Here is a 25871-nt window from a genome sequence, read left to right as displayed (position 1 = left end):
ATTAAATTTGAAAAATGCAAATGACGAGCTTTTCCGACGAGTTGTTCGGGAAAATGAATGCGTCGACGCACGCATTAGTGTGAACAACAAGTCCAAGCATAGTAAGATCACAGGGTACAATTATTGTTATTGGTCCCAAGATTTAAAAAAATCCATATTTAGAAAGGCAGTCAAGGTTCAAAGTGATGTCTCATTTTTTGTGAACGGTGACTCTGGTGCTCTTGTTTGCTTTTTGGATGGAAACGATGATTGGAAACCGTTTGCGTATGCTGTTGCTGAAGTCGAAGGAGATGGCAATAAAAATGGTAGTGAGAGTAATAAAAATGGTAGTGAGAGTAATAAAAATGGTAGTGAGAGTAATAAAAATGGTAGTGAGAGTAATAAAATGGAAGTGAGAATAATGAAGACGGTAGTGAGGGTGATATAGTTAGTTTTGCCAAACCTGCGAAGACATTTATTTGCCTTAAATTGGACAAAGCTTTGAAAGAACTGAAACTTGAGAATGGTGAATATTTTGGATGAAGTGGTAGATGCTATGTTAATGTTATTGTTGTTTAATATATTCCTAAACGTTAAGGCTTACATTACATTTAATGTTTCAGATTCGACAGGTATCGTCAAGTCGGCCCTTCGTTTTCCAAAATTGTGGAAATAATATAACTACGAACATAAAGGACAAAGAACAACCCAAAAACGACAAGGTGCACTGGTACAAAATAAACTGCTCCGACTGCCACGCCTCCTATATCGGGAAAACTGGCAGGAACTTAAACATAAGACTGAACAAAAACAAGATACAAAAAAAAACCAAGCAAAAACTAATCACATTGCCAAACGTCACCGAATCACAAGGCACAACATTCACTGGGACTAGGCAAAATGCATTACTTACAGTACTGACTATAAACAAAGGCTTACATTAGAAAGTTGGTGTAGCAACTTGGAAAAAACCACCCTGAACAGATCACAGCAATTACCGGCATCTTACAAACGACTTATTCACAATACAAACAAACGATCAACTAAAACATTACACTTCACACTAATTCACAATGACAATACACACAGTGGCGTAGCTAGCGGTCTGGCTGGTCGGGCCCAGCCCGACCAAATATTTTCCCAAAAATGAAAAATTTGTTTTCTTTAAAATTGGATTTTCGAAAATTTTAAATTCTGCGACTCTTTTTGGAATAATCCACAGTCTATTAGTGTAATGTTGTATTATTGTTTTATTGGTATTGGTCTCCCTGTGCCACTATCTGCGGTACTTCAGACCAGCGGTACTCATATATATATAATCCGCCATATTATTGTTTTGTAGTATTTTAAGTAGTGTTTTAAAGTTAAATAAAGCCAGAGAATGGTAAATTACAACAATTTATTTAACTTTATTTAAATTCTTCAATATGGAAGCGATATTGAAACCGCAACGTCTCGACTTGGACCCAAATTCGCCGTCAGCCGCGAAAGAGTGGAAACATTGGCTCCGAACGTTCAACAACTTCATTCAAGAATGCGGCGATAAAGCCCCAAACAAACACCGTACTCTCATCAATTATGTCTCTCACAACGTTTACGATTACATCGAAGATTGTCAGGACTTCGACTCGTCTATTGAAGCACTAAATAATCTGTATATCAAGCCTCCGAATGAAATATTTGCACGTCATCTACTTGCTACAAGGCGCCAAAAGCCTGGTGAGTCGCTTACAGAGTTCCTACAGGAACTTAAAAAGTTAAGCAAGGATTGTAACGTCAGAAGTGTGACTGCAGAACAATATAGGGAGGAATTAGTCCGTGACTCATTTATTAATGGTCTTCTATCACCACTAATCCGCCAACGACTTCTGGAGAACAGGCAACTCGACTTGAAGACGGCGTTTGATCAGGCCAACGCGTTAGACTTAGCCCAGAAAAACTCTGAAGCCTATGCTCCAACCGAAAACTCGGCAGCTTCTACTTCTACTGAAAGTGGTGGTGAGGATCCTTTACCAAGTGATAACCATGTGTCAGCAGCAGTCAAACCCCAAAGAAAGTGTTATTTCTGTGGCGGCCCTATTCACAATAGAAAGGAGTGCCCTGCACGCAGTTGTGTCTGCAACAATTCTGGTAAAACTGGCCATTACGCTAAAGTTTGCCAGTCTCAGGCTGTAAAGGGACTAAGACTACAGCATCAATAAGATCTGCCTCACTCTGCTCCATAAGTGCCGCCTGTCCAAAGAGCCTTATGCAAGCATCCACCAAAGTCAGTGTCAACAGTACTGTTCTTACTGCCCTTGTTGACTCTGGGAGTTCAGATAGCTACATCAACGACAAGGTAGCTAACCAGCTCAACCTCAAATTACTCAAGTCAGATGACAGTTTGTCTATGGCTCTCACATCACTTAAAGCCAAAGTTCTTGGCCATTGCTTTGTTGACATCCAACTAGGCCACCAATTGTTATTCATCTGTACGTCTAGGGGTACTGAAGGATCTCTGTAGTGATATCATTCTTGGCCAGGACTTTCAAAGGGAACATAAAAGTGTTGTCATTGAGTTCTGTGGGGAAAAGCCCGAACTTAAAGTACCCAACGGGGTACCTGTATGTGCTCTTGCAGCAGCATCTATTGAGGAACCATCCCTCTTCGCGAACCTCCTCCCCGAATGTAAGCCTATCGCAAGCAAGTCGCGGAATTTCAGCAGGGAAGACCAGGAATTTATCAAACAAGAAATTAACCACCTACTCGTTGAAGGCATAATCGAACCTAGCACCTCGCCCTGGAGGGCTCAAGTCGTCGTATCAAAGGACCCACTACAACGACACAAGAAGCGGCTTTGCATTGATTATTCTCAAACCGTCAACCTCTACACAGAACTCGATGCATACCCGTTACCCCGTATCGACAACATGGTCAACAACCTAGCTTCATATAGAGTCTTCTCAACGTTCGACTTAAGGAGTGCCTATCACCAGGTACCGATCAAGAAAGCCGATCGAAAATTTACCGGTTTCGAGGCCAATGGTAAGCTTTACCAGTTCTGTCGCATCCCCTTTGGAGTAACCAACGGCGTCGCAGTTTTTCAAAGAGCGATGGACAAGTTCGTAGAAGAGGAGGGCCTGAACGATACATTTCCTTATCTCGATAATATAACTGTTGCAGGCTACGATCAGTTCGGGCATGACGAAAATGTGAGGAAATTCAGAGAGGCTGTAAAGCGCCGAAACCTCACTCTGAATGAAAACAAGACAGTAGAGTCCAAGTCTTCTATCAATCTACTTGGTTACTGTATAGGGAATGGTGTCATCGCCCCAGATCAGGAAAGGCTTCGTCCACTTAAAAGCTTCCCTCCTCCCGAAAATTCCAAATCCTTGAAAAGAGTTATCGGTATGTTTGCATACTACGCAAAATGGATACCAAACTATTCTGACAAAGTACAACCACTACTACAAGCAACCTCATTTCCACTTGATGGCGATGCGCTGAATGCATTCACAATGCTGAAGGAGGAGCTGCAGAAAGCGTCATTACACTCTATTGACGAGAGCCTCCCCTTCGTTGTAGAGACTGATGCTTCAGAAACTGCCCTGTCTGCTACACTAAATCAAGGAGGCAGACCTGTAGCGTTTATGTCCAAGACCCTCCAAGGGAGTGAGCTCCACTATCCTGCGGTAGAGAAGGAAGCAATGGCCATAATTGAAGCTGTCAGGAAGTGGCAACATTTTCTTGCAGGCAGACATTTTACACTCAAAACCGATCAGCAGTCAGTCGCCTTCATGTTTGACAACCGAAGACGCACCAAAGTAAAGAACAATAAAATCCAGGACTGGAGGCTAGAACTAGCCTCTTTTAGCTACACCATAAAATACCGGCCCGGTAAGGATAACGCTGCTCCCGACTCATTTACCCGGGCTTTCACAGCTTCCATACCTGCAGCTAGCCTTACTGAGATACACGCTGCTCTATGCCACCCAGGTGTCACTCGATTGTTACATTTCATAAGGTCGAAAAACCTCCCTTACTCTACAGAAGAAGTTAAGAGGGTGTGCTCTACTTGTAGGGTCTGTGCTGAGCTCAAGCCCCAATTTTACAAACCGCAGCAAGGAGTCCTCATCAAGGCTACTCGACCTATGGAGCGACTCAGCGTGGACTTTAAAGGTCCACTACCTACGACTACTAATAATCCTTATATGCTAACAGTCGTGGATGAGTATTCACGCTTCCCTTTTGCTTTCGCCTGCCCAAACATGAGTTCATCAACCGTTATCAGATGCTTGGATCAGTTATTCACTCTGTGTGGGACGCCAGGCTTCATCCATTCAGACCGAGGGGCCTCATTCATGTCCCAGGAACTTAAAGAATACCTCTCTCAGAGAGGCATCGCCACGAGCCGAACTACACCCTACCACCCGATGGGCAATGGCCAAGTAGAACGCTATAACGGTATAGTGTGGAAAGCTATTCGCTTATCTCTCAAGTCAGCAAGCCTGCCGGACAGTAAATGGGAAATGGTACTCCCTGACGCGCTTCATTCAGCAAGGTCTCTCCTCTCCACTGCCACCAACTCAACTCCACATGAGAGATTTTTTGGCTTTCAACGCCGTTCGACACATGGTACTTCACTTCCCACCTGGTTACAGTCCCCCGGACCGGTTCTGCTCCGCCGATATGTGAGAACAAGCAAGAATGACCCACTTGTTGACCAGGTAGAGTTGAAGGAAGCTAACCCTACTTATGCCCATATTAAATATTTGGACGGCAGAGAATCAACGGTATCACTGAGAGATCTGGCACCATTGCCCCCAGCACAAAATCACACCATCCCTGCCACCGTGCCGCCTATTGCAGAGAGTAGCTGTGAACACACTCAAACGTTTAACAACATCAAGTCGGGCTCATTTTCAAAAGCGTGACTTCAATTTTGAGCTTTAGAAATATACGTTCAGAAATCGTGATAACTTACATTACAATGGCTTCGGCTAATGAAATCGATATAATAAGTGAACTACAAAAGAAACCATTTTCTGTTCGACAATCAGGCGAGCAAAATATACTCGTAAAGCAGCGGCCAATTCCAAATTTACAAGCGACTACAGGCAATAGAAGCTTTCAGGAAAGTTGGTACTCGAAGAAAGATTGGCTTTGTGGTAGCTCAGAAAATAATGCATTGTTCTGTTGGTCTTGTCTTTTATTTTGCGCTGTATCGTCATCTTCTTGGACGCAGACGGGATTCAAAAACATGAAGAATTTCCTATCCGATTGTAAGAAGCATGAGAAGGCAAAATCGCACGTGGGTGCCTACAAGACCTGGAAGACCTACGGTTTTCAGCCTCGTGTCGACTGTCTCATGTCACAAGCTAGACGTGAAGAGATTCAGCGTCATAACGAGGAGGTAAGGCAAAACAGGGAAATGTTGAAAACCATAACAGAAGCTGTTTTATACTTGTCTAGGCAAGAGCTTGCATTTAGGGGGCATGATGAATCTAGTAGCAGCATGAATAGAGGAAATTATAGAGAGCTACTTGAAAGTTTTGCCAAGATGGATTCTGTTTTTGAAAGGCGATTACATGGAAAGCTTGCTGAAACCCACCTTGATGGGGGAGGGCAGTTTACTGGAGTCTCTCCTGATATTCAGAATGATTTGATTGATTGTATTGATAAGATAATAGAGCATGAGATTTTAAAGGAAACATATTGCTGCACTTTCTTAAGTATACAGGTTGATGAGGCAACTGATGTTTCTACCAAAGAACAATTGAGTGTAATTGTTCTAATGGACAAAGGGGAAAGTGTCATTGAAAGACAGCTTGAGTTTGTTGATGTTAGTTGTGATAGGACTGCAACTGCTATATCATCAGTGGTTAAGGGTAAGTTAAGTCAATATAATAATGTGAAAGAGAAATTTATTGGACAGACTTATGATGGTGCATCTGTTATGTCTGTTCATCTCAATGGTGTTCAAGCTCAAGTTCAGCAAGATTATCCTTATGCTCAATTTGTTCACTGTGCTGCCCATAGACTAAATCTAGTATTATGTCAAGCTGCATCCTCCATTTCACCTGTTAAGATTTTCTTTGTTAATATTAGTGCTTTCTGCACCTTTACTAGAAATTCCCCCAGAAGAAAAGCTTTACTATCATCCCATAGGCTTGGGTTTCCTAGTCCTGGTGACACAAGATGGTATTATAGGGCTTATGTCATCAATCTCTTGCATTCTAACTATGAGAAACTGATAGACATATTTGAAAATCTTACTGATAATCCAATAGGTTGGGATGATGAAACGTTAAGTAAGGTTACTGGTTTACTTGGCTACCTTAATGGCTTCTTGTTTTGTTTCTTGGTACATGTTTCCAGAGAATTCTTGAGCAGTCAAACAAACAAACAACAAACAACATTTATATACCGGCCAGTATTAATCCCCGCCAGGGGGGTTGACCGGTCCATGAATTTTTCCACGCCACACGTCTCTATCTCTCGCCATATCTCTCGTTATACCCATCGCCTTCATATCACTGTTCACAGCATCCATCCATCTCTTTCTCGGTCTACCTCGTTTGCGTACTCCATCAACATTCATATGCAACGTTCTACGAATTTCAGCACTTTCTTCCCTCCTTTCCACATGCCCAAACCACCTCAAACGCTGGCGCCTTACCCAATTCTCGATACACTCAACACCAACTCTTTCTCTAATCTCTTCACTTCGAATCCTATCCATCAACGTTACACCACACATCATCCTAAGCATTCTCCTTTCCGTCGACGCCAATCTTCTCAGGTCCTCCGCTTTCGGCGCCCAACACTCTGCTCCATATCCCAAAAAGCCTTCTAACACATGCCTTATACTTCTTCTTTCCAAGTTCCGCACAACATTTCCACAACCATTCCACCACCGCTTGAAATCATTCCATTCCATCGCCCAGTTCCATTCCACCACTCGTCCAATCGCGACTCGCCCACACCTCTTTTACTCACTTCCATGAACCACCACATTTCCCACATTATCAGATTCACTCCAACTCTTTTCCCACACACACCACATGGCCATTTATCACTGTCCTTCACCTCCACCTGCCTCGAGCATCTCATGCCCTTCGTCTTTGCCTCATTCACTTTCAGTCAGTCCCTTGACTTCTATTGCCGTTTTCCATTCTCGGTACCATTCCATGACTTTCTGCTTCGACTCCGCCACCAAGACAATGTCATCTGCATACAACAAACACCAGCATCCTTCTTTTCTTCTCACTTCCTCTGTCAGTACATCCATCACACAAGCAAACAGTAACGGCGACAAGACTGAACCTTGATGAACACCAACTTTTACCTCAAAAACACCAGATCTAACACCTTCCTCCGTAACCACCGCCTCTACACCTTCATAAGTCTCCATAACTGCCCGAACCATATTCTCTGTCACACCTTTCTTACGCAGCGCGTACTCGATCACCTTTCTCGGAACTCTATCAAACGCCTTCTCCAAATCTACAAACACCATATACAATTCTCTGTCCTTCTCCAAAAATTTGAGCAGTCATCCATACTTTATTCTATCTTGCAAGACAAGGACACTGACTTTCATTATGGAGTGAGTAGGTTTGAGAGATTCAAGGCCTTTGTTGCTTCTCTGAGAAATGATACAGAATATTGTCAGGTGTACGACCTGGCTGTTGAGAAAGTGGGACCACCAGTAACCAGGTATGACCAACAGCATAATTACAAACAAATGTATTTTGAAATTCTTGACACAATTGTGACTATGCTGACTGAGTGATTTCAGGATATGGAGCATTTTAGATTTTTGACCTTGTTAACCCTAGGGTGTTTAAGATGTGGAAAGGTGAAGTGCGCTCAGAAAAGATAAATCTTCTAAAGGAGGTTTATGGTGATATGTTTGACATACCAATGCTAGTTTGCCAACTTTGTTTTATTTACAGAGATAAAGACTTTCACTGTGATTCATGAGATGAACTATTGAAATATATTTTTTAGTTCCATTATCAATCTAGTATTCCAGAAGTTGTAAAACTGTTTAAGATAAATGGGGTTTTGTCAATTACAAGTCCTTCAGTTTAGAGGTCATTTTCTTGTTTGAAGAGGGTAAAAAATTATCTTAGAAATACTATGAGCCAAGGACGTTTTAGTTCTCTTTTCAGGATTTCCATTCACAAAGACATACTGTCAGAGAAAGAAGACGCCAACACATTGCATGATGAGGTAGTAAAGAAGTTCATTGAGAAACCACGAAGACTTGCTTTCTTATACAAATAGGTATTCATATATGGCTGATAGCAAGCTGATGATGTCTTACGTCCATGGCATATGAGAATTTTTCCGGGAACTTTCTAATGCAATCAATGATGATTGTCATTTCAGCACGACAATTTCATCACAACTTTTGATAGTTGTTGATGACAAATCTGAGCCTTTTCGGTTCAGCCTGTTCTGAGACAAATCGGTTCTTTTGTCAAAGTTTCTTTACAAGATGTACATAGGTATCTATTTATGTATGTGGTGTTGAGAGAATAAATCACATATCTGCAACTATTTTTGAACTGTTTCTCTGCTTTATACGGTGGCCCGTATGTGCCACAGCTTCTGCGTAGAAATATGTAGCTGTTGCATACAAATCAAGTTTCTACGTACAAACCCGAGTGTTCTCCGTACAAATATAATGTTGCTCCATGGAAAACGAACTGCTCCACACAAATGTTAACCTTCTGCTTGTTGAAATGCTACTTCTCCACACTTAAAGAAAGGTTGCTACGAGCAAATAATCCCTTCTCCACGCTGAAATTATCTTTCTCTATACAAATAAACATACTACCGTGAAATTGGCACAACATTCAACACAACATTCATCACAACATTCAACACCACATTCAACTAAAATTGATCATTCAAAATGATAAATCGAAAAATCGTCTTTAAAACACGTTTTCCATCAAATACAACAGTAAAAAACAATTCTTAACTGTTTATTATTATTTTACTGTCCTTAACCATCACAAAAAATGTATAAAAGTCAAGAAATTGAAGAAAAAACTAAGATTTATATACAGTGTACTTTCCATTTCTCTTAATTAGCGTATAACTTAAAAACTACACGGTAGAATTTTTTTAAACTTGGCCAGAATATAGATAATTATATTGCCTAAAATATATCCAAAATCTGGAGAGTGCACAAAAAAATAAGTTGTAGAAAATCATCTACAAAGTCGGATGACACGAATACGCGTAATATAATATTATATAATTAACTTCCTATATCCAGGGAACTTTGATAACAAAGGCCTATAAATAAAAAACTACACGGTAGAATTTTTTTAAACTTGGCCATATTGTAGATATTTTTATTGCCTGAAATATATCCAAAATCTGGAGAGTGCACAAAAAAATAAGTTGTAGAAAATCATCGGCAAAGTCTGATGACACGAATACGCGTAATATAATCTTGCATGTGATGAACAGTTGTTTTTATTTTGTTTTGTTGTGACGTAGCGCGTGCATTTCACGTGATTGAAATTTTGGGATTATCACAGAAGGGGGGAGTGTTGTTGAAAATAAAAGAATTCGAGATGTTGTTGTTGTTGAATAACGTAGTGTTTTTCTTTTGACGACTTCGTTGTAAAAAATAACGAGAATACATTGAGAATACTAAATCATCTATGAATAAGTGCATTTCTATTTAGCTACAAGTGACGTGTTAAGAAAGCGGAAACGGGCATAAAGTAACTTCATATAAGTTCAGAATGCAAGAGGAACATTTCCAGAAAAATTGAAATTGTTAATCGATATTCTGATCGTGTCAACAACGTTAAAAAATGCGATAGAAAGAAAAATACTGTGGTAAATAATAGCCGATTTCTAATTATAAGATAATAAAGTAAAGTAATTATCTAGTAAGTCTGTAAAAATACAATATAAATAATGCACATGTCTAATTATACCGTGACGTAAAGGTCCTGCATTAAGTAATACTTGGTCACGACTACTCCAAAAACAAGTCATTTACTTCATTCACTAAATTTTGAAAAAATTAAAGCGATGAGCAACTAGAACAAATTTTCAAAAAAAATTATCCAGCACTGTTACGTCACTGCATAAGTAATTTGGTACTAACAACCAAACAGAGTTTACTACTTTTAAACAATTTAGTAAAAAGTGAATTGTACTAATAAATTTTTTGTGCACTCTCCAGATTTTGGATATATTTAATACAATAAAAATATCTACAATATGGCCAAGTTTAAAAAAATTCTACCGTGTAGTTTTTTATTTATAGAACCGGAATTCTTAACTTATTTATGCAAGATTATATTACGCGCATTTGAGTCATCCAACTTTGCCGATGTTTTTCTATCATTTATATTTTTGTGCACTTTGCAAATTTTGGATATATTGTAGACAATATAAAATTCTATAATATACTTGAGTTTAAAAAAATTCTACCGTGTAGTTTTTTATTTACAGGCCTTTGTTTGCAAAGATTCCTGGATATAGGAAGTTAATTATATAATATTATATTACGCGTATTCGTGTCATCCGACTTTGCCGATGATTTTCTACAACTTATTTTTTTGTGAACTCTCCAGATTTTGGCTATATTTTGGAGAATAAACATATCAACAGTATGGCCAAGTTTAAAGAATTTCTACCGTGTAGTTTTTTATTTATAGGCCTTTGTTTGCAAAGATTCCTGGATATAGGAAGTTAATTATATAATATTATATTACGCGTATTCGTGTCATCCGACTTTGCCGATGATTTTCTACAACTTATTTTTTTGTGAACTCTCCAGATTTTGGATATATTTTGGAGAATAAACATATCAACAGTATGGCCAAGTTTAAAGAAATTCTACCGTGTAGTTTTTTATTTATAGGCCTTTGTTTGCAAAGTTACCTGGATATAGGAAGTTAATTATATAATATTATATTACGCGTATTCGTGTCATCCGACTTTGCCGATGATTTTCTACAACTTATTTTTTTGTGCACTCTCCAGATTTTGGATATATTTTAGGCAATATAATTATCTATATTCTGGCCAAGTTTAAAAAAATTTTACCGTGTAGTTTTTAAGTTATACGCTAATTAAGAGAAATGGAAAGTACACTGTAATTTAAATCTTAGTGTTTTCTTCAATTTCTTGACTTTTTACATTTTTTGTGATGGTTAAGGACAGTAAAATAATAATAAACAGTTAAGAATTGTTTTTTACTGTTGTATTTGATGGAAAACGTGTTTTAAAGACGATTTTTCGATTTATCATTTTGAATGATCAATTTTAGTTGAATGTGGTGTTGAATGTTGTGATGAATGTTGTGTTGAATGTTGTGCCCAATGTGGTGCCAATTTCACGGTAGTATGTTTATTTGTATAGAGAAAGATAATTTCAGCGTGGAGAAGGGATTATTTGCTCGTAGCAACCTTTCTTTAAGTGTGGAGAAGTAGCATTTCAACAAGCAGAAGGTTAACATTTGTGTGGAGCAGTTCGTTTTCCATGGAGCAACATTATATTTGTACGGAGAACACTCGGGTTTGTACGTAGAAACTTGATTTGTATGCAACAGCTACATATTTCTACGCAGAAGCTGTGGCACATACGGGCCACCGTAGCTTTACTATAAGATCCTTCGGCAATTTAAATTAACCAAAATGGTTCTATTTCCTGCATGAATATCACGCCTTTGCTTTCTAAAATAGCCGTTTCCGACGTTCTAGGGAGTCTAAATTCGGAAAATTTTCTCGCTCGGTGCCAACCATGGTGGCGCCTCGTGAGCCCGACCAAATGTTTTTCGCTACCTACGCCACTGAATACACATTTCCTGTACACACAATACAATGACGTAAGAACCAGATAACAAATACGGCTAACCTGACGTTTACTCCTCATTTGACTCTGAAGATGACTACCGCTAAAAATGTCGAAACGTCAGTCAACAACAACAAAAACAGTCCTTCTCAGGACTATACCAACCTGGATGATGTACATTTAGAAACATGTATCAATTACATTGTTATAAAAAATGCAATGCACCTATGTTATCATTCTAGTATTTATAATTCATAAATCGATAATTTGTGATTTCTCAGGCGTAGAAAACCATTTAGTTTGCGTCTGAAACTCAATGTTGTGACGTAGTCGTACTGACTTGTACAATAGAATGCTAAAATGACAAATTTCGAACTAACAACTAACTTTTGTTGATAGATAACTTTACGAATTTTTGTCGACGTCACAAAACTATTTGTTCAAGTTGATGGGAGTATGTTCCTTTTTTTCATACTTTTTATTGTCTACTTATCACATACAAAAAATGGGTTGTGTAGATGGCTGTCAAATAAAAACTGGCACATATCAAGGAGCGAAGTAGATCCCAGGCTTCACATAAAACAACACATGGCGGGTAATAATACAAACTGGCCCGATCAAGTGGTGAGTTTGTTGCTCGATACTGATAGTTCAGAAATATGAAGAATGCACACTACCAGGAAATACTGCAAGCAATCAAAGTTGAACTGCCAAACGTTGATTTGCCAAGCATCAAAGGTGAGTGATAAGATTCTAATGGAGTAGAAAGAATTGCATTTTAACGATGTATAAACATTGTTTATGCTCTATGGTTTGCATTAAATCGCAAAGAAAAAATATCTTGTCCTGCTTACATGGCAATGTGTTCAAACTTCTAACTCAGCTTGTTCAGACATGCCAAGTCTCACGATTTTATCGTGAGACTCACGATTTTGATGTAAATCTCACGGTCTTACGATTTTTCTCGTATATCTCACGAGAAATAAAATGGAAATCCTTAAAGGGTCTATAAATTTTTGTAGACATAATTATTAGTGTAGTGCCTTTGTGTCGAATCATCAGATAGTACGATCGGATCGTCTCCCTTGATCGCATTGACGAGCCATGCGGCGGCATAATGCATTAAGCTTGGTCATTGCGGGTTTCAGAGTTCAGGGGGAGCCTGGGCGCAGCCTGCAAGTCTACACCATGCCATAAATGGAAACCGGGTGATCAGTTACTGAAAGATTGCAAGAAAGCAACCATGAAATATAATAAGAACCAGCAAGAGAGTGAGACTGATGAATCATGATGACTCTGCATGACTCATATTACTGTAAACTATTTACAGGAAGTTGCAAAAATGAAAAAACAACATTCAAACTGCATATTTTGGTTGTCTCACTATTTTTAGCCTTTTCTCACTATTTTCATGGGGGAAAAATTAAAATCTCACTATATTTACTTGCTGGAGGTTGGCATGTCTGGCTTGTTGGCATGCCAAAATTGGTAAAGGAAAACATATCCATCTGTAGCTTTATATGCTATTGTTTGGATTCAAATAAGTCTATTGTAATAAAATTTCTGGCTTAAACTTTTAGCAAAGATACAGAGCTTAAGAACATTTTATAGAGAAGAAGTTAGAAAAATAAGAAAAAGCCAAGGTACAGGCAGTGGGGCTAGTGAAGTTTATGTATGAAAATGGACGTTTTTTGACCAGTGCAGTTTCCTGGATGAAGTTATATCACACAATCGTCAAGTATTTACAAATGCTATTGATGAAGGTTTTCCACCAGGCAGAGAAAACCATTTGAATAGTTCAATTATTGATAATGAAGATACAGGAAGTGAATGTAGTTTTATTTCAAGCTCAAAGAAGAGAAAACAATCACATAGTCCATTTCTTGAGTCAGCAACATCTGCCTTGAACCAGTTGGCAAAATCAGCAACATCTGCTCCTGAAGACCAGTGGGATATTTTTGGTAAAGATGTGGCACATGCAATGCATGGTCTGGTAGATAAAGATATACAAAGACGTGTCAAGTTTGCCATACAATCAACTATTTTTCCCTCACAGGCTCAATACCAACCATTTTATCAAGCAGACCAATCAATAAATAATCAGTTTCAACCACCATCTTATTAAACTAGGGTATTTTAAATGAACATGTTTCAATGATTAAACTTCTACATCAAAATAACTTATACATTTGTTTGAGTTTACTTACTGGATTTATATATATATAAAGGGCAACATCAACCAGCAAAACAAGTTTTCATATATTTTTTATATTCAGACAAGGTAAATTTATTTCTTTGTTATAATTCTTTAGTTTGTCATTGTCCATTGAAAATCAACTGCCCCTTCTTCAAAGAAATAGTCTTTAAGAGCATTTTTGATTTGTCTTGCATGAATTGATGATGGGCGGGCACCAGCATCTGGCTGGATGTCACATGCTTTATTTTCATTGCCTAATTGTGTTCTCCAAGAACCATTCACAACATTTCCTAATTCATCTTCAAAGTCCATACATCCTGGATGTGTGTAAAACTGGTCCTTCTGACTTATCAAAAGGTTATGCAGTGCCATACAGGCCCTCACCACCTGCATTGCATGTGAAACATCCAACTCCAATGTTCTCAAAAGACATCTGAATCGACTACACATCAATCCAAATGCATTTTCGACAATTCTTCGTGCTCGTGAAAGTGTATAGTTAAAAACTTTCTCATCACCTATTGCAGTCCGGTGTGGATATGGTTTCATTAGATTTTCATTCAAAGCAAATGCCTCATCTCCAAGCAGAAAGTAAGGTATAGGCAATAATGTATCTCTTAGTTCTTCAGCTTCTGGGAAATAGCATGTCTTGCATATGTTTTTAAGGTGACTGTCTTTAAAAATTCTTCCATCTGACTGGCTGCCAGGGGCTCAAATGAGATGAATTTAGCATTTGCATCTGCAATAGCCAAGAGGACTATGCTAAAATGTTTTTTATAGTTAAAGTACTCAGAGGCTGAGTTTGGAGGTGCACGCAAGTTGATATGTTTACCATCAATGGTGCCAACTGCATGGGGAAAGTGCCATTTGCACTTAAATTCATCAGCAATGTGTAGCCATTATTGCTTTGTTGTGGGTGGCTTTAAATATTCTGATATTCTGAAACTGTACATCAAATCTTTGTATGAGCATCCTGATGCTAAGAACTTTAATGTTACATAAAAACGATCATGAACAGATATAGCATCTCTCATAGTGGTGTTTTTCTTTGCTATGAATGGTGTTAGCTTTTCACATAGCTCATCAATATTTTGATGAGCTATTATATTGTGTAATATTTTGTAGATGAACCTTCCACTCCCAACACAGTCGAATTTAAAGAACGTTTTCTCACAAAGGATCACAAAATTAAAGATAGCGTCCAGGAAATTTGAAAAGGTAAATGTTTTTTATCGCTTTTACGTCAATTTTGACTTATTTGACACGAGGAAAAAGCATCGAATATCTTCACTTTTCCACATTTGCAGTTTTCCTTGGCTTTGTGGTAAGTATGGTACATCACGTCCTACTGATGAGATGAATTATCGTCACATGTATCTTGAAGTTGACGAATCAAAGACTGAGGATGTTTTAAAGCAAGAAATCGATGACAAATTTGAATGGAAAGCTTCAGATTTCATCGAATTACGTTATGTTGACCCACGTAAGAAAATAGAAATCCAACAGCTATCCAACAATGTTATGGTAAGTCGAGATCATGAACTCAATAGATCAATGTATGGCGCGTTGACTTTGTTCTGCTTTAAGATGAACAGCATTACGCGTTGACTTGCGCTCATGTTGGTTACTTAAAAAGTATTCCCAAAGGGCAAAAGCGTGATTTCGGTAAAAACGCCTTCCATCATGTCTTCCTATGATAAGTTTATTTTGCTTGGTTTCATTGGCTTTCATAAAACCCGAGTTTGTGTGGCATTGTTTGAATTTTCAATGAGTTTTGCATGCAAAATCATATTGCAAGTTGGTAGTGAAATCATGAAAAGAAAATAGCTTTTGGTATGTAAGAGGAAACGAAAGCTTCACTCACCTGGCGAGATATATTTTTCTTGAGCAACATAAACAACTGCAGCAACACATTGTTGACATATACCATGCTCAAATCGAGCAGGATTTTCACACATCCAAACAGGTAGAACCAATCTCTTGTAATGCTAGAGAAGCATAATTATTGATATAGATTTATACATTATATTTGCTTATTTGATTGTTCAAATTGGACAGTATATGGTTGAATTTTCAACTTTAGTATTGGATATATTGCCTGCACGTATATAAATGCTGATTCCCTGTTATTATTGCAAAAAAATTTTCGTTAGGCTGATTGAAAGAAGACGGAGGACTAGCAAATTAAGTGTCAAGGGAAAATTTAAAAGTGGTTGGTTTACCTTTGGAGAAGCAATACATATATTCAAAAGCGGTAGATATTCTGACGATAGTTCATAAACGCAACCTTCTACGGAACATTCAGGATCTTGGACTACGTTTGGAAAGCCCATGTCACTACCAAATGCACCTAAGAGTTAGAGGCAATAAAACTGATTTTGAAAACTCTCTTAAAGATACTGCTTCTGTTATTTCTGACCACGTTTATTAAAGTCTATAGCCAAATAGCAATCCCCAAAGACGTGATCTTATTTTACACCGTAGTTGTATAGACAACCTAAATGCAAGCCCCAAATTCGTCAAATCAAAAGATATTTTCTATTAAGTACAGATGACAGTAGCTACAAATCATTATACCTGTTTTGATTCATATTCAAACCATATGCAAAGTACAAAAAATGACCCAATTTCGGGCTCGTGTTGACTTCAAACTTCCATCGAGAGAAATCGGAGACTTTTTCATTTCTAAATAGAAAACAAGGTTTGTGAATATTCTATGAAATTAACTGATTATTTGTTTTTCAATTTAAAGTTTTACCTTGATAGCTTATTCACGGGTTTCCTTACTGCAATAATTTCAAGCTGATTGGTCTCACCGTTTTTAAAAGTTCCTTTGTTTTGTTCTAACTACAAGAGTCATCTTTGTTTTCTTCTGTTGAATTAATACGTGACATGTTTGTTACTCTGCATTTAGTTTTCTTTTGTGAAGCACGGTTCTCCAGCAAATTAAAGTCATTTTCTGTCAAAAAGTAGCACGTTCTTGAGGAAACTGATAACTTTTGAATGATTACATATTTATAAACATCATCGTCGATTTTTACGCTATCACTGGAAGATAATTCCACATTACAGTGAGTTGATTTTAGATGATTGTCCTTATCATCATGTGAGCTATTAACATTATGAATATCTGCATCATAGATTCTATCTAAAGGATCTGTGTTACATGATTTCCTGTTATCTAAATCCCTTTCACCTTTAGAAAGTTGACCAGTCCAAACAACAACACCAGCTGCCTGTTTGGAAGCATTAGAATCATGAATATCAATAACATTGTCATATGCTTCTTCATTTACAGAAATGATTCGTTGATTTTGTGCAAAGTCATTTCTATCGTGCCCTTCTATCGTGACCATCACCATGATCTAGTTGAATTGTCTCACATTGTTCTGCCAGCGACTGCCTACGAAGATCAACGGTCAAGATGTTTTGAGAGATTCGTTGGCTGGCTGAAGAAAACCTTGTTACATCCGGACTTTGGACGTTTTCATAAACTTTAAAACCATCGAAAGAGTTCTTGAAGCAATCTAGAAGTGAATAGCACAAAAAATCCAAGCTAAACAAAATGATAAAACTTTGCGACATTTCATTTGTAGAAATATCTGCTCATCTCAATATAGAGATGCTAATAAAAAATTACTTAGCTCTCCAAAAAGGCCCTCGATAAGATTTTTCATGAAAAGCGTAATCCTCAATTTGGGAATTTACATTTTGGATGCCTAGACATTTGGCAACGCTAGGCTTAGAAAGAAATCTTGCCGGGACTCTCAAACTATTTTGTCGAGATACGGGACGATCTTGTGGTGGTTTATCCGGGAGAAGACTACGAACATATTCTATTGCTAGTCTTGTTTTCAACTTGCAATGGCTGTTGGGGTTGGTCGTCTAAAGAAAACAAAACAGAAATGTTATTTTGTAATTAGCAATCGGGTTTGTCGTTTGTTTTTAACTTTTCTTTGTACACTACACTTAAATGTGTGATCAATCATCTATCATCAATCATTGATTATCGTTTTCTGAGACAAACCGTGATCGACCTGTAATTCTTAATACTGAAGAGTATCGTAGTGTAAATGAAATACATGCTCAAATTTTTAGTCATATGTTTGTTTGGTCGTATATTGTTTCGTGAATGCTTTTGTTTAACATTAAATGGAAGATCACGTGAACCAGTTTTTGTCACCAATTGTGTTTTTGATGGCTCAGCTATGACCCATCAAAAACAGAAAATTATTCTTTGATATATGTTTTCTTAAAACTCCACGAGAACATAGTCAAATCTATTTTATAACATTAGAACAAAGTAAATACCTTACAGTGCCAGACTGCGAATTTCAGTTTGGTGGAAAAGCAGATGATAAAATTAAGTGACATGCACTTTGTTTTTAATGATAAGTTAAAAAAGATTTCATACAGCAATAGAATCAAGTTGCCAGCAATACCTGATAATGAAATGGACTTTGCAAATAACGTTTGTATTCATCGTTCATTTCATACTTTGATCCTTCCATAATCATTTGTTACAATAAGTTGGTATAAAAATGAATGCATCAAAATTCTTTATTCTTTACGGAAATTCACTCTTCATTTTTCTTTCCTTTTCATAAACACAAACATGCTAGTAATAAAATAACACAGAGGTTTTTAGTTTCGTTGGTACAGTCAACTAAGTTGATATTTTGGTTTCGAGAGAAGCGAAAGACCTTCTCGATCCGTTCGTAGCGAGTAGAATGAGACTTATTTATAAAACTCAGGATTTGAACAAAGTTATTTTCCAGAATGCAGTCTATATTTAAGGTTTTAGCAAGTTTGTAGATTCCGGGGACTCTGTAGCATATACATAAAAAACTGAAGGAAGTCACGGTCCATTCCTATCTCGAAATGCGTTTTTCTAAACAAAATTAAAATCGACTAAAACAGAACATCGCTCCTTGTACCTAGTGCATGGTATTTCATCTGTCGTTATATTTTTGAGACTCTTCCAATTCATTGACTTGTCATCAATTAGGATCATGGGATTGAGACGAAAATCTTCACGACCATGATTAAAGACAAGTTAGGTAAGCCAGCTGGTAAAGACCGTTGCATGAGTCTTCAGTGGTCTGGGGACAAGTAAGATGATTACATGAATCTTAATTTTTTTTAAATGGAAACATCGCTTTTAAATGTTGGTTAAATGTTGGCAATAATATAAATAAATATTTACGAAATGAACTTACATGAAAATAGTTTTATAACCATTAAGCTAGTTAAGTAAAGGAGAAATACATTTTTATAGGTTTTATTATCTGTGGATTTTACAATGATTCACAGTTTGTTTATCATCAACCATTCAGGGTGAGTCGGTAGTGACAGTATGTATTGGTTTTATATTTGTTTGCTCTCAAAGCTCTTCTGTTGGTTTTGTACGTATCAGCTTGTGATTATTGTGAGAAGTACTTTACAATTATTTGAATGAGGTGAAATAAGATTAGTTTCAGTAAGATAATAAAAGCTTGAACAATGTCAGAAGCCAGTGAAGGTAGATTATGAGAAGTATCATGTGACAGGATTAATACCCAGAAAAAATAAAGAATGTCATAAAAATCGTGAGATATTACCTGATATCTGTAATTTCAATAGTGTTGAAGTCGGTTAGATGATGCCATTTTGATGATTTCAGCTTCCTCAATTGTTTAGTTATCACAACTTTACACCAAATGGGTTACTGTGAGTCACTAGGTCATATGATGTTTTTCATGTACATTTAGGGATATATTTCTGGAAAAACATTGGAGAAGTGTTTTGGGACGCTCTGTTTGTGATTATTTCTTCGAAGCTCAAGGAAAGGTAAATGAATTTATGTGTAAATTGTTGTTTGTGCTTGTTTGGTTGAGAAGTTTTAAGGTACTTTCATGAACGGTTTTCATGTTATATTTGTCTGACAAAAATGCTCCTAAACAAATTAAATATCATCTTTTATGTTCAGGCTACTTCTCCAGAAGACATTCCTCCTGTAATTGCAACAGGTTTCAGTTATTTTATCAGTATATTTCGCCATGATCTCTTCTTTGTTTCTGTTGTTGAAAATGAAGGTTTGTGTTTATATTAAGGTTATTTAATGTTTTAATAATGTTTATTTTGAATCAATTGCTTCTAATCCAATCAAGAGATTGATTGCTAGTTTTAATTTAAAAAGTATGCATTACATTGCAAAGAAGTGTTATCACTTACCAAAAGACATTGCATTAGGCATTCTTAGTGGTAGATAAAAATAATTTAGCCTTCACATCATATGATGTTGGATAATGGATTCCCTCTTGCTACAGAGTCAAATGTCCTCAAAGAGTTGATAAGACCTCCTAGTATAGTTAGAAATGTTGTAAATAAAGTGACTGGAGATAGCAAGTAAGAACCTTCCTTATGGTAAACATACAAGCCATGTTTTTATGTAGTGATCTATTTGTTGCTCATATAAGGATCAGATATAAATATAAAGCAAATCCGTAAAACCACTAAACATTTCTATACTTGCGTTGATATTTATATGAAACTTACTACAATATTTAGTTAAATTTGTTATCATTTACACATTTATGATCATTCTACATATAATTTTAGTTAAATATTTCATATTTTCCTAGTATGAGCAGTCATCTCCCAACTGGTCAATTGTCCAATGTTCCATGGAGGAGAAGTGGTGTAAAATATGCAAATAATGAGGTATGTAGCTATATTCACACTGTTCCATTAAGAAATTTGAAAGAAAATCTGTTTTTATGCTTTTTTTAGTTGTAATGTGATGAGTTAACTTTTTTCTTTTATGAATTAGTTGTAATAAATATTGCTATAATTAGGTGTTAGTTGTAATTATTCATAATTACTTCCAATTATTTCTAATTATCACCAATTAGTCCTAAGTATTTCTAATTAATTCTATTTATGTTATAGATTTATTTTGATGTAGCCGAAAGCATTGATGCCATCATTGATAAACAGGTAACAACATTATAATACTGTGGATTTCTTGTTCCCTATGTGGAAGATGTATAACAAAAATATGTTTGTTGTTTTTGTTTGATGTTAATTTAAAACTAAGGACATGTGCAAACTGAAAACTTATGGCATGTTTAAATTCCTAAAATTTTCTGTTTTGTGTAGGGCTCCACCATATTTTCAGAAATACAAGGAACTGTAAGTGCCTTCCTTTTTTTATACTTTGTTATATGTACTGTCTAGTATAACATTTTAAAGGTTTTCTCAACTTTTTTCAACTTTGTTCTTTCAGATTGACTGCAACTGTAAATTATCTGGCATGCCTGGTATATTTATGATACTTTGTTATATCTATAGATTAAAATTGAATTTTTCTGTAGATTAAAGATTTCTATTGATTATAGATCTCAACATGTGTTTTACAAATCCTCGTATCCTTGAAGATGTCAGTTTTCATCCTTGTCTTCGCTTCAGAAGATGGGAGGTACGTAAGTGTGAATGTTGAATATGGATTGTCTCTGGTGAAAGTCGACACAAATTATTCTTAATAGGACTAATAACAATTGTTTTTTTACATTGAACACTTTTCTTTCAATCTTGCACTAAAACTGCGTTTGAACGCGACTACTTCAAATGTCTGTGTATTTTAGTCTGAACGAATTTTGTCATTCGTCCCCCCGGATGGTCGTTTTCGTTTAATATCATATAACGTGGCAACCGGGTGGGTGTTTTAGCTGTTATATTTTCATGATGAAATTGTCTATTTTGATGGTATTTTTTGTTTTTTTGTTTAGAGTAAATATGCTACCATTGTTTGCAAAGCCTTGTGTCTTGTTTCAAGAGGTTTATCAACTGTTGAAATTATTTTAAAATATTTTTTATTGATTGAAATAAATTAAAGTGTTTGATTCTGCTGCTTTTTAATTCGTACGACTGTTCAAAACATTGATTCGATGATCGTCTTTTTCTTGGTTGTTTCAGGGTGGAAGTGGAAGATTTGAATTGTCGATAAGCTCAAAACCAGTTATGGGTAAAAATGTATGTATTTATAATCATGTCAATTTATTAAACTGCTGTTGCATCTTCTTGCATTTATAAACTTAAAGATATAACCTAAACTAGTCCATTTTTTTCATACGTATTATCTCAAAGCATTTTGTATGAAACTAACTACATCGTCCTAACGTAATCATACCAAGTCAAATATTGTATACATTAACTTTTTCAAAGTCTTTTCACTCATTGTTTCCATATTTTATTTAGATCGAGAATGTTGTCGTGACTGTTCCATTTCCTAAACAAGTTCTCAACCTTAACTTGACTACAAACGGTAAAAACACTCATAAAATATTAAACATTACAGTCTGATGTTTCATTGCTTTTCATTGACGTTTTCCATCAACATTTATGACTTGTATTCCATGTTTTCAGTTGGTACCTATTCATTTGATCCAATCAAAAAAGAGCTTTCATGGGAGGTAGGTTCATGAGGAAATTGTCACGATCACGTGGTTATGTGAATCTAACGTTACGTTAAACAATTTTAAATCGGTAAAATACAATCTCAGACACCGTCACCTAACATCAAAGGAAATGGAGGTAAAACTTTCTTTTAATTTTTGCCCTTCTCAGTTGATTTACAGACGTATTGCCATGTTTTTCAAGAAAATATTTTCAAACTTTTTGCATGCAAAGCAAGATCTCCCTTCACAACATTTTTTGCTCACGAAGTAAAGTAAGGTCGATCTTCCCAGTAACCATTCCTTGGTCACAAAGTAAGGTCGATCTTCACAGTAACCATTCCATGCTCACAAAGTAAGGTCGATCTTCACAGGTCGCTATCACTGTAGTTATATTCTTAAATTGTATTCTCTTTTCTGATAATTGGTACTACCCCCTTCCACTTTGGTATTCACCATTAAAGATCTGATTTCCTACCATAGGTTAACAGCGTGGTGATGTGAGAATCGCTCTGATCTTTTTATGAAACTGCTCTCGTTTCATTTATCTTATGTTACTTGTCGTCAAATTCTTGCTGTATGTTCGTTTTCTGTAGTTTATTGCTTCTTATCATAATCTTTGTTTATTTTTCTTGTTTTTTTTCATGAAAAGAATTAATGTATATCTCCATAATCTTTTGATTTATTTCCTTTTGTCTAATTTCCAATGTTTATATTTCAGATATCTTTAAAAAGCGATGTTCCACCTTCGTAAGAAACACCAACTGAATTCGTAAGTGGTTTTTTACTGAGTAACGTATATAAAACCAGTTATAATTGGATAATACAGTACCGACCTCGAGTAACATGACATGACTCGCGAGTATCGAGTGGCGAGTGGGCGAGTGACTCGCGAGTCAATTGAGAGTGACTCGCGAGTGACGAGTGGCGAGTGGGCGAGTGACTCGCGAGTCAATTGCGAGTCACTCTCGAGTGTGAGAAGTTTGCGAGTGAATAAGTGACTCGCTGTTTGCGAGTGAATAAAATAACTCGCTGTTTGCGAGTGAATCGAAATAACTCGCAAAAATTTCCGACAACGACTATTCATTTGAAGCAATATCTCGGTACCTAATGACGTTAAAATCAAAAGGTAGAGGGTAAATACATCGTTCCCACTCTGTTCAAATACCCTTTCAAATACCTCAAGAAAGGGTATTTGAACAGAGTGGTAACGATGTATTACATCAAATATTAGACATCTGTCAACAAACACTGTCCTGCGTACAAGAACTGAGAAAAAATATTGACGGAAACAACTCCATGGAAAATGCAACAGCCATTCATCAAGGCTATTCGCTACCTACTCAAACTGCAGCCAAAAGAAGTTTAAATCCCTCTTTGGAAGAAATCGACGAATCGGCAAGCAACACCAAACTTGACAAGTTTTGCCTTGAGGTAAGACAGAATGCCTTGTCTGTTGGTCACTTCGCCAAAGTTCTAGCATAAAAAGTGTTTTCTCCAGAAGAAAGGGAAAATCGGAATTGCTTGGGTAAAAAAGGTAAAGAGGCCCTTGATCCCGTAAAGCTGAAAAAAGTCAAGCAGTTCGTATTTAATTACTTTGACGTTAATGCAAAAGAACATGAAAGTGTTTGGAAACAATGTATTGTTAGAATAGATGAGTTTTTAAGAAGAAAAGTTAAGTCATAAATTAGCCATACTATATGTCAACAATCTAAGACTATTAGTAAAGTAGTTGCTTAAAGTAAATCTATAATATATATACTTATTAATTTTTGCATAATAAACTTAAGCTTTCCATTGTCAAATATTTCATTTCAAAATTTCGTACTATATTTTATATCGTTGCTTGCTATTAATTGCATGTGCAAAGCTTTTATCAACGGGGTCTGTATTCAGCAATAAAACATGAAGTCAATGACATTGTTTCAGCATTCAGCATATATGTCATCATAAGACTTGGAAGAAAAAATTCTCCATTTACTCTCTAATTCCGTGTCATTTGTTCACTGCTCACCAAATTTCAAAACCAAATTTAAAAGAATATACGCACACTCATCTCATAGCTACATTCCTTAAATATTTGACCTCAAACAATATTCGTTTTTGAATGTATTCTATCTTAAGATACTATGTGTCAACAATCTAAGACTGTTAGAAGAAAATCTTTGAGAGTTACTTTGATTTTCTCACTAATTTCTCTATGGCCTCTACCGCTTTACGAATAACGTTTGTGCCATGAGAAATGTGAAGTTATTAAAATGCTTTTGTAAAAAAATTCAAAAGATTTTAACGTCATTAGGTACCGAGATATTGCTTCAAATGAATAGTCGTTGTCGGAAATTTTTGCGAGTTATTTCGATTCACTCGCAAACAGCGAGTTATTTTATTCACTCGCAAACAGCGAGTCACTTATTCACTCGCAAACTTCTCACACTCGAGAGTGACTCGCAATTGACTCGCGAGTCACTCGCCACTCGTCACTCGCAATTGACTCGCGAGTCACTCGCCCACTCGCCACTCGATACTCGCGAGTCATGTCATGTTACTCGAGGTCGGTACTGTATACTAAAATATTTCCCAAACCAAACGTTCTCTATGATACAAAATTAACATAACTTCCCTCAGACATGATTTATTTATCAATACTCCTTAATCATAAACATGCAACAGCCTGCAACAGTACCATCATAAATTTGTAGAAACCTGTCTCCCTTTCGCCGTCTTTCATAATAGTTAAATTTCAAAATAAATTTATTTACGGCTTTGGGATTGAAAGTCGGTAGACTGGATGTATATGGAGAGGTAGGTACAGTTTGCATGGTTTGATGTGTATGTAGGGGTACACTTCGTATGGTTTGATGTGTATGTAGGTGTACACTTTGCATGGTTTGTTGTGTATGTAAGGGTACATTTTGCATGGTTTGATGTGTATGTAGAGGTACACTTTGCATGGTTTCTTGTATAAATTGGTGTTCATTTTAATCTTGACAGATGACTTGAGTCCAACTAATGTTATATGGTTTCTGATGTAATTTAATATGTAACTACGTTGCATTTTCATTAGAACTACAAGCTATTAAAGGAGTCAAGACACAACAGCTGGACGGTATCTGATAAAACATAAAATTTTGTTGGATAAAAGCACAACACAACATTTACGCATGGTTAACAATTCGCGATTCTCCTTCCTAATCCTTCGACAGAACAAATTTTGATTAGCTTTCAAAAAGATAGTTCAAGTTGTTGTGTTTTCTTCAAGATGTATGCATGCTTGACAAAAAAAATATATCGTCTACTGGGACTGCAGTGGCAATTGAACTTTACCATGGAAGAAAAAAGCAAAGTTGTGAATGCAATCTTCAACGATGTTGAACGATAAAATTGCGTCAATGCAGCAATACTGTACAAGCAAAAAAGTTATGTTATATTGCAGCACGTTATAT

At 36.5% G+C, this 25871-nt stretch overlaps 3 protein-coding genes and 1 long non-coding RNA gene across 26 annotated transcripts in view; all 4 read left to right on the top strand.

Annotated features, from left to right (window-relative positions):
* The window catches only part of LOC124455578 (serine/threonine-protein kinase/endoribonuclease ire-1-like), a 261076-nt gene that overhangs the window by 145545 nt on the left and 89660 nt on the right, over window positions 1-25871 (top strand). Inside the window, exon 13 of the mRNA XM_047006222.1 lies at window positions 15301-15476. Within this exon, the coding sequence (XP_046862178.1) occupies window positions 15301-15476 (176 nt within the window). The remainder of the gene's footprint in view (window positions 1-15300; window positions 15477-25871) is intronic.
* Window positions 2162-11735, top strand: LOC124455579. Of its 8 annotated transcripts, none has more exons than XM_047006225.1 (5): window positions 2162-5371; window positions 5699-5846; window positions 7576-7677; window positions 8136-8196; window positions 11706-11735. In XM_047006225.1, exon 1 carries the CDS (start codon window positions 2889-2891, stop codon window positions 4890-4892), a length of 2004 nt encoding a protein of 667 aa, XP_046862181.1. In that variant the 5' UTR covers window positions 2162-2888; the 3' UTR covers window positions 4893-5371; window positions 5699-5846; window positions 7576-7677; window positions 8136-8196; window positions 11706-11735. The 8 variants fall into 8 exon arrangements, with proteins under 8 accessions (XP_046862181.1, XP_046862180.1, XP_046862179.1 ...); XM_047006224.1 differs by lacking the exon at window positions 11706-11735 and adding an exon at window positions 8251-8523; XM_047006223.1 differs by lacking the exon at window positions 11706-11735 and having other exon boundaries at window positions 8136-8523.
* Window positions 19104-20002, top strand: LOC124455610. Its single transcript, XR_006951938.1, has 3 exons — window positions 19104-19347; window positions 19744-19822; window positions 19962-20002. It is a non-coding gene; the product is annotated as an uncharacterized LOC124455610 (long non-coding RNA).
* The window catches only part of LOC124455587 (AP-3 complex subunit mu-1-like), a 91079-nt gene continuing 85457 nt past the window's right edge, over window positions 20250-25871 (top strand). For 4 of the 16 annotated variants that reach the window (XR_006951928.1, XR_006951923.1, XR_006951927.1 and 1 more), the window contains exons 1-11: window positions 20250-20380; window positions 20617-20695; window positions 20924-20971; window positions 21134-21166; window positions 21261-21294; window positions 21373-21452; window positions 21619-21689; window positions 21763-21811; window positions 21950-22006; window positions 22232-22298; window positions 22400-22446. Coding sequence is in view for 1 of the 16 variants with exons in the window: in XM_047006243.1 (XP_046862199.1) it covers window positions 20268-20380; window positions 20617-20695; window positions 20924-20971; window positions 21134-21166; window positions 21261-21294; window positions 21373-21452; window positions 21619-21689; window positions 21763-21811; window positions 21950-22006; window positions 22232-22298; window positions 22400-22446 (678 nt within the window). In the remaining 15 variants the exon portion in view is untranslated. Of the gene's footprint in view, window positions 20381-20616; window positions 20696-20923; window positions 20972-21133; window positions 21167-21260; window positions 21295-21372; window positions 21453-21618; window positions 21690-21762; window positions 21812-21949; window positions 22007-22231; window positions 22299-22399; window positions 22447-22515; window positions 22568-22911; window positions 23006-23149; window positions 23201-25161; window positions 25231-25492; window positions 25535-25871 lie in introns of those variants that run through there. The other 12 variants (XM_047006242.1, XM_047006241.1, XM_047006240.1 and 9 more) reach the window with 10 other exon arrangements.

The sequence above is a fragment of the Xenia sp. Carnegie-2017 genome, unplaced genomic scaffold (assembly GCF_021976095.1).
Source record: "Xenia sp. Carnegie-2017 unplaced genomic scaffold, XeniaSp_v1 HiC_scaffold_4, whole genome shotgun sequence".
Taxonomy (NCBI): Eukaryota; Metazoa; Cnidaria; class Anthozoa; order Malacalcyonacea; family Xeniidae; genus Xenia; species Xenia sp. Carnegie-2017.
Note: the sequence above shows the minus strand (reverse complement) of the source record. Positions and strands in the feature narration are given on the sequence as shown.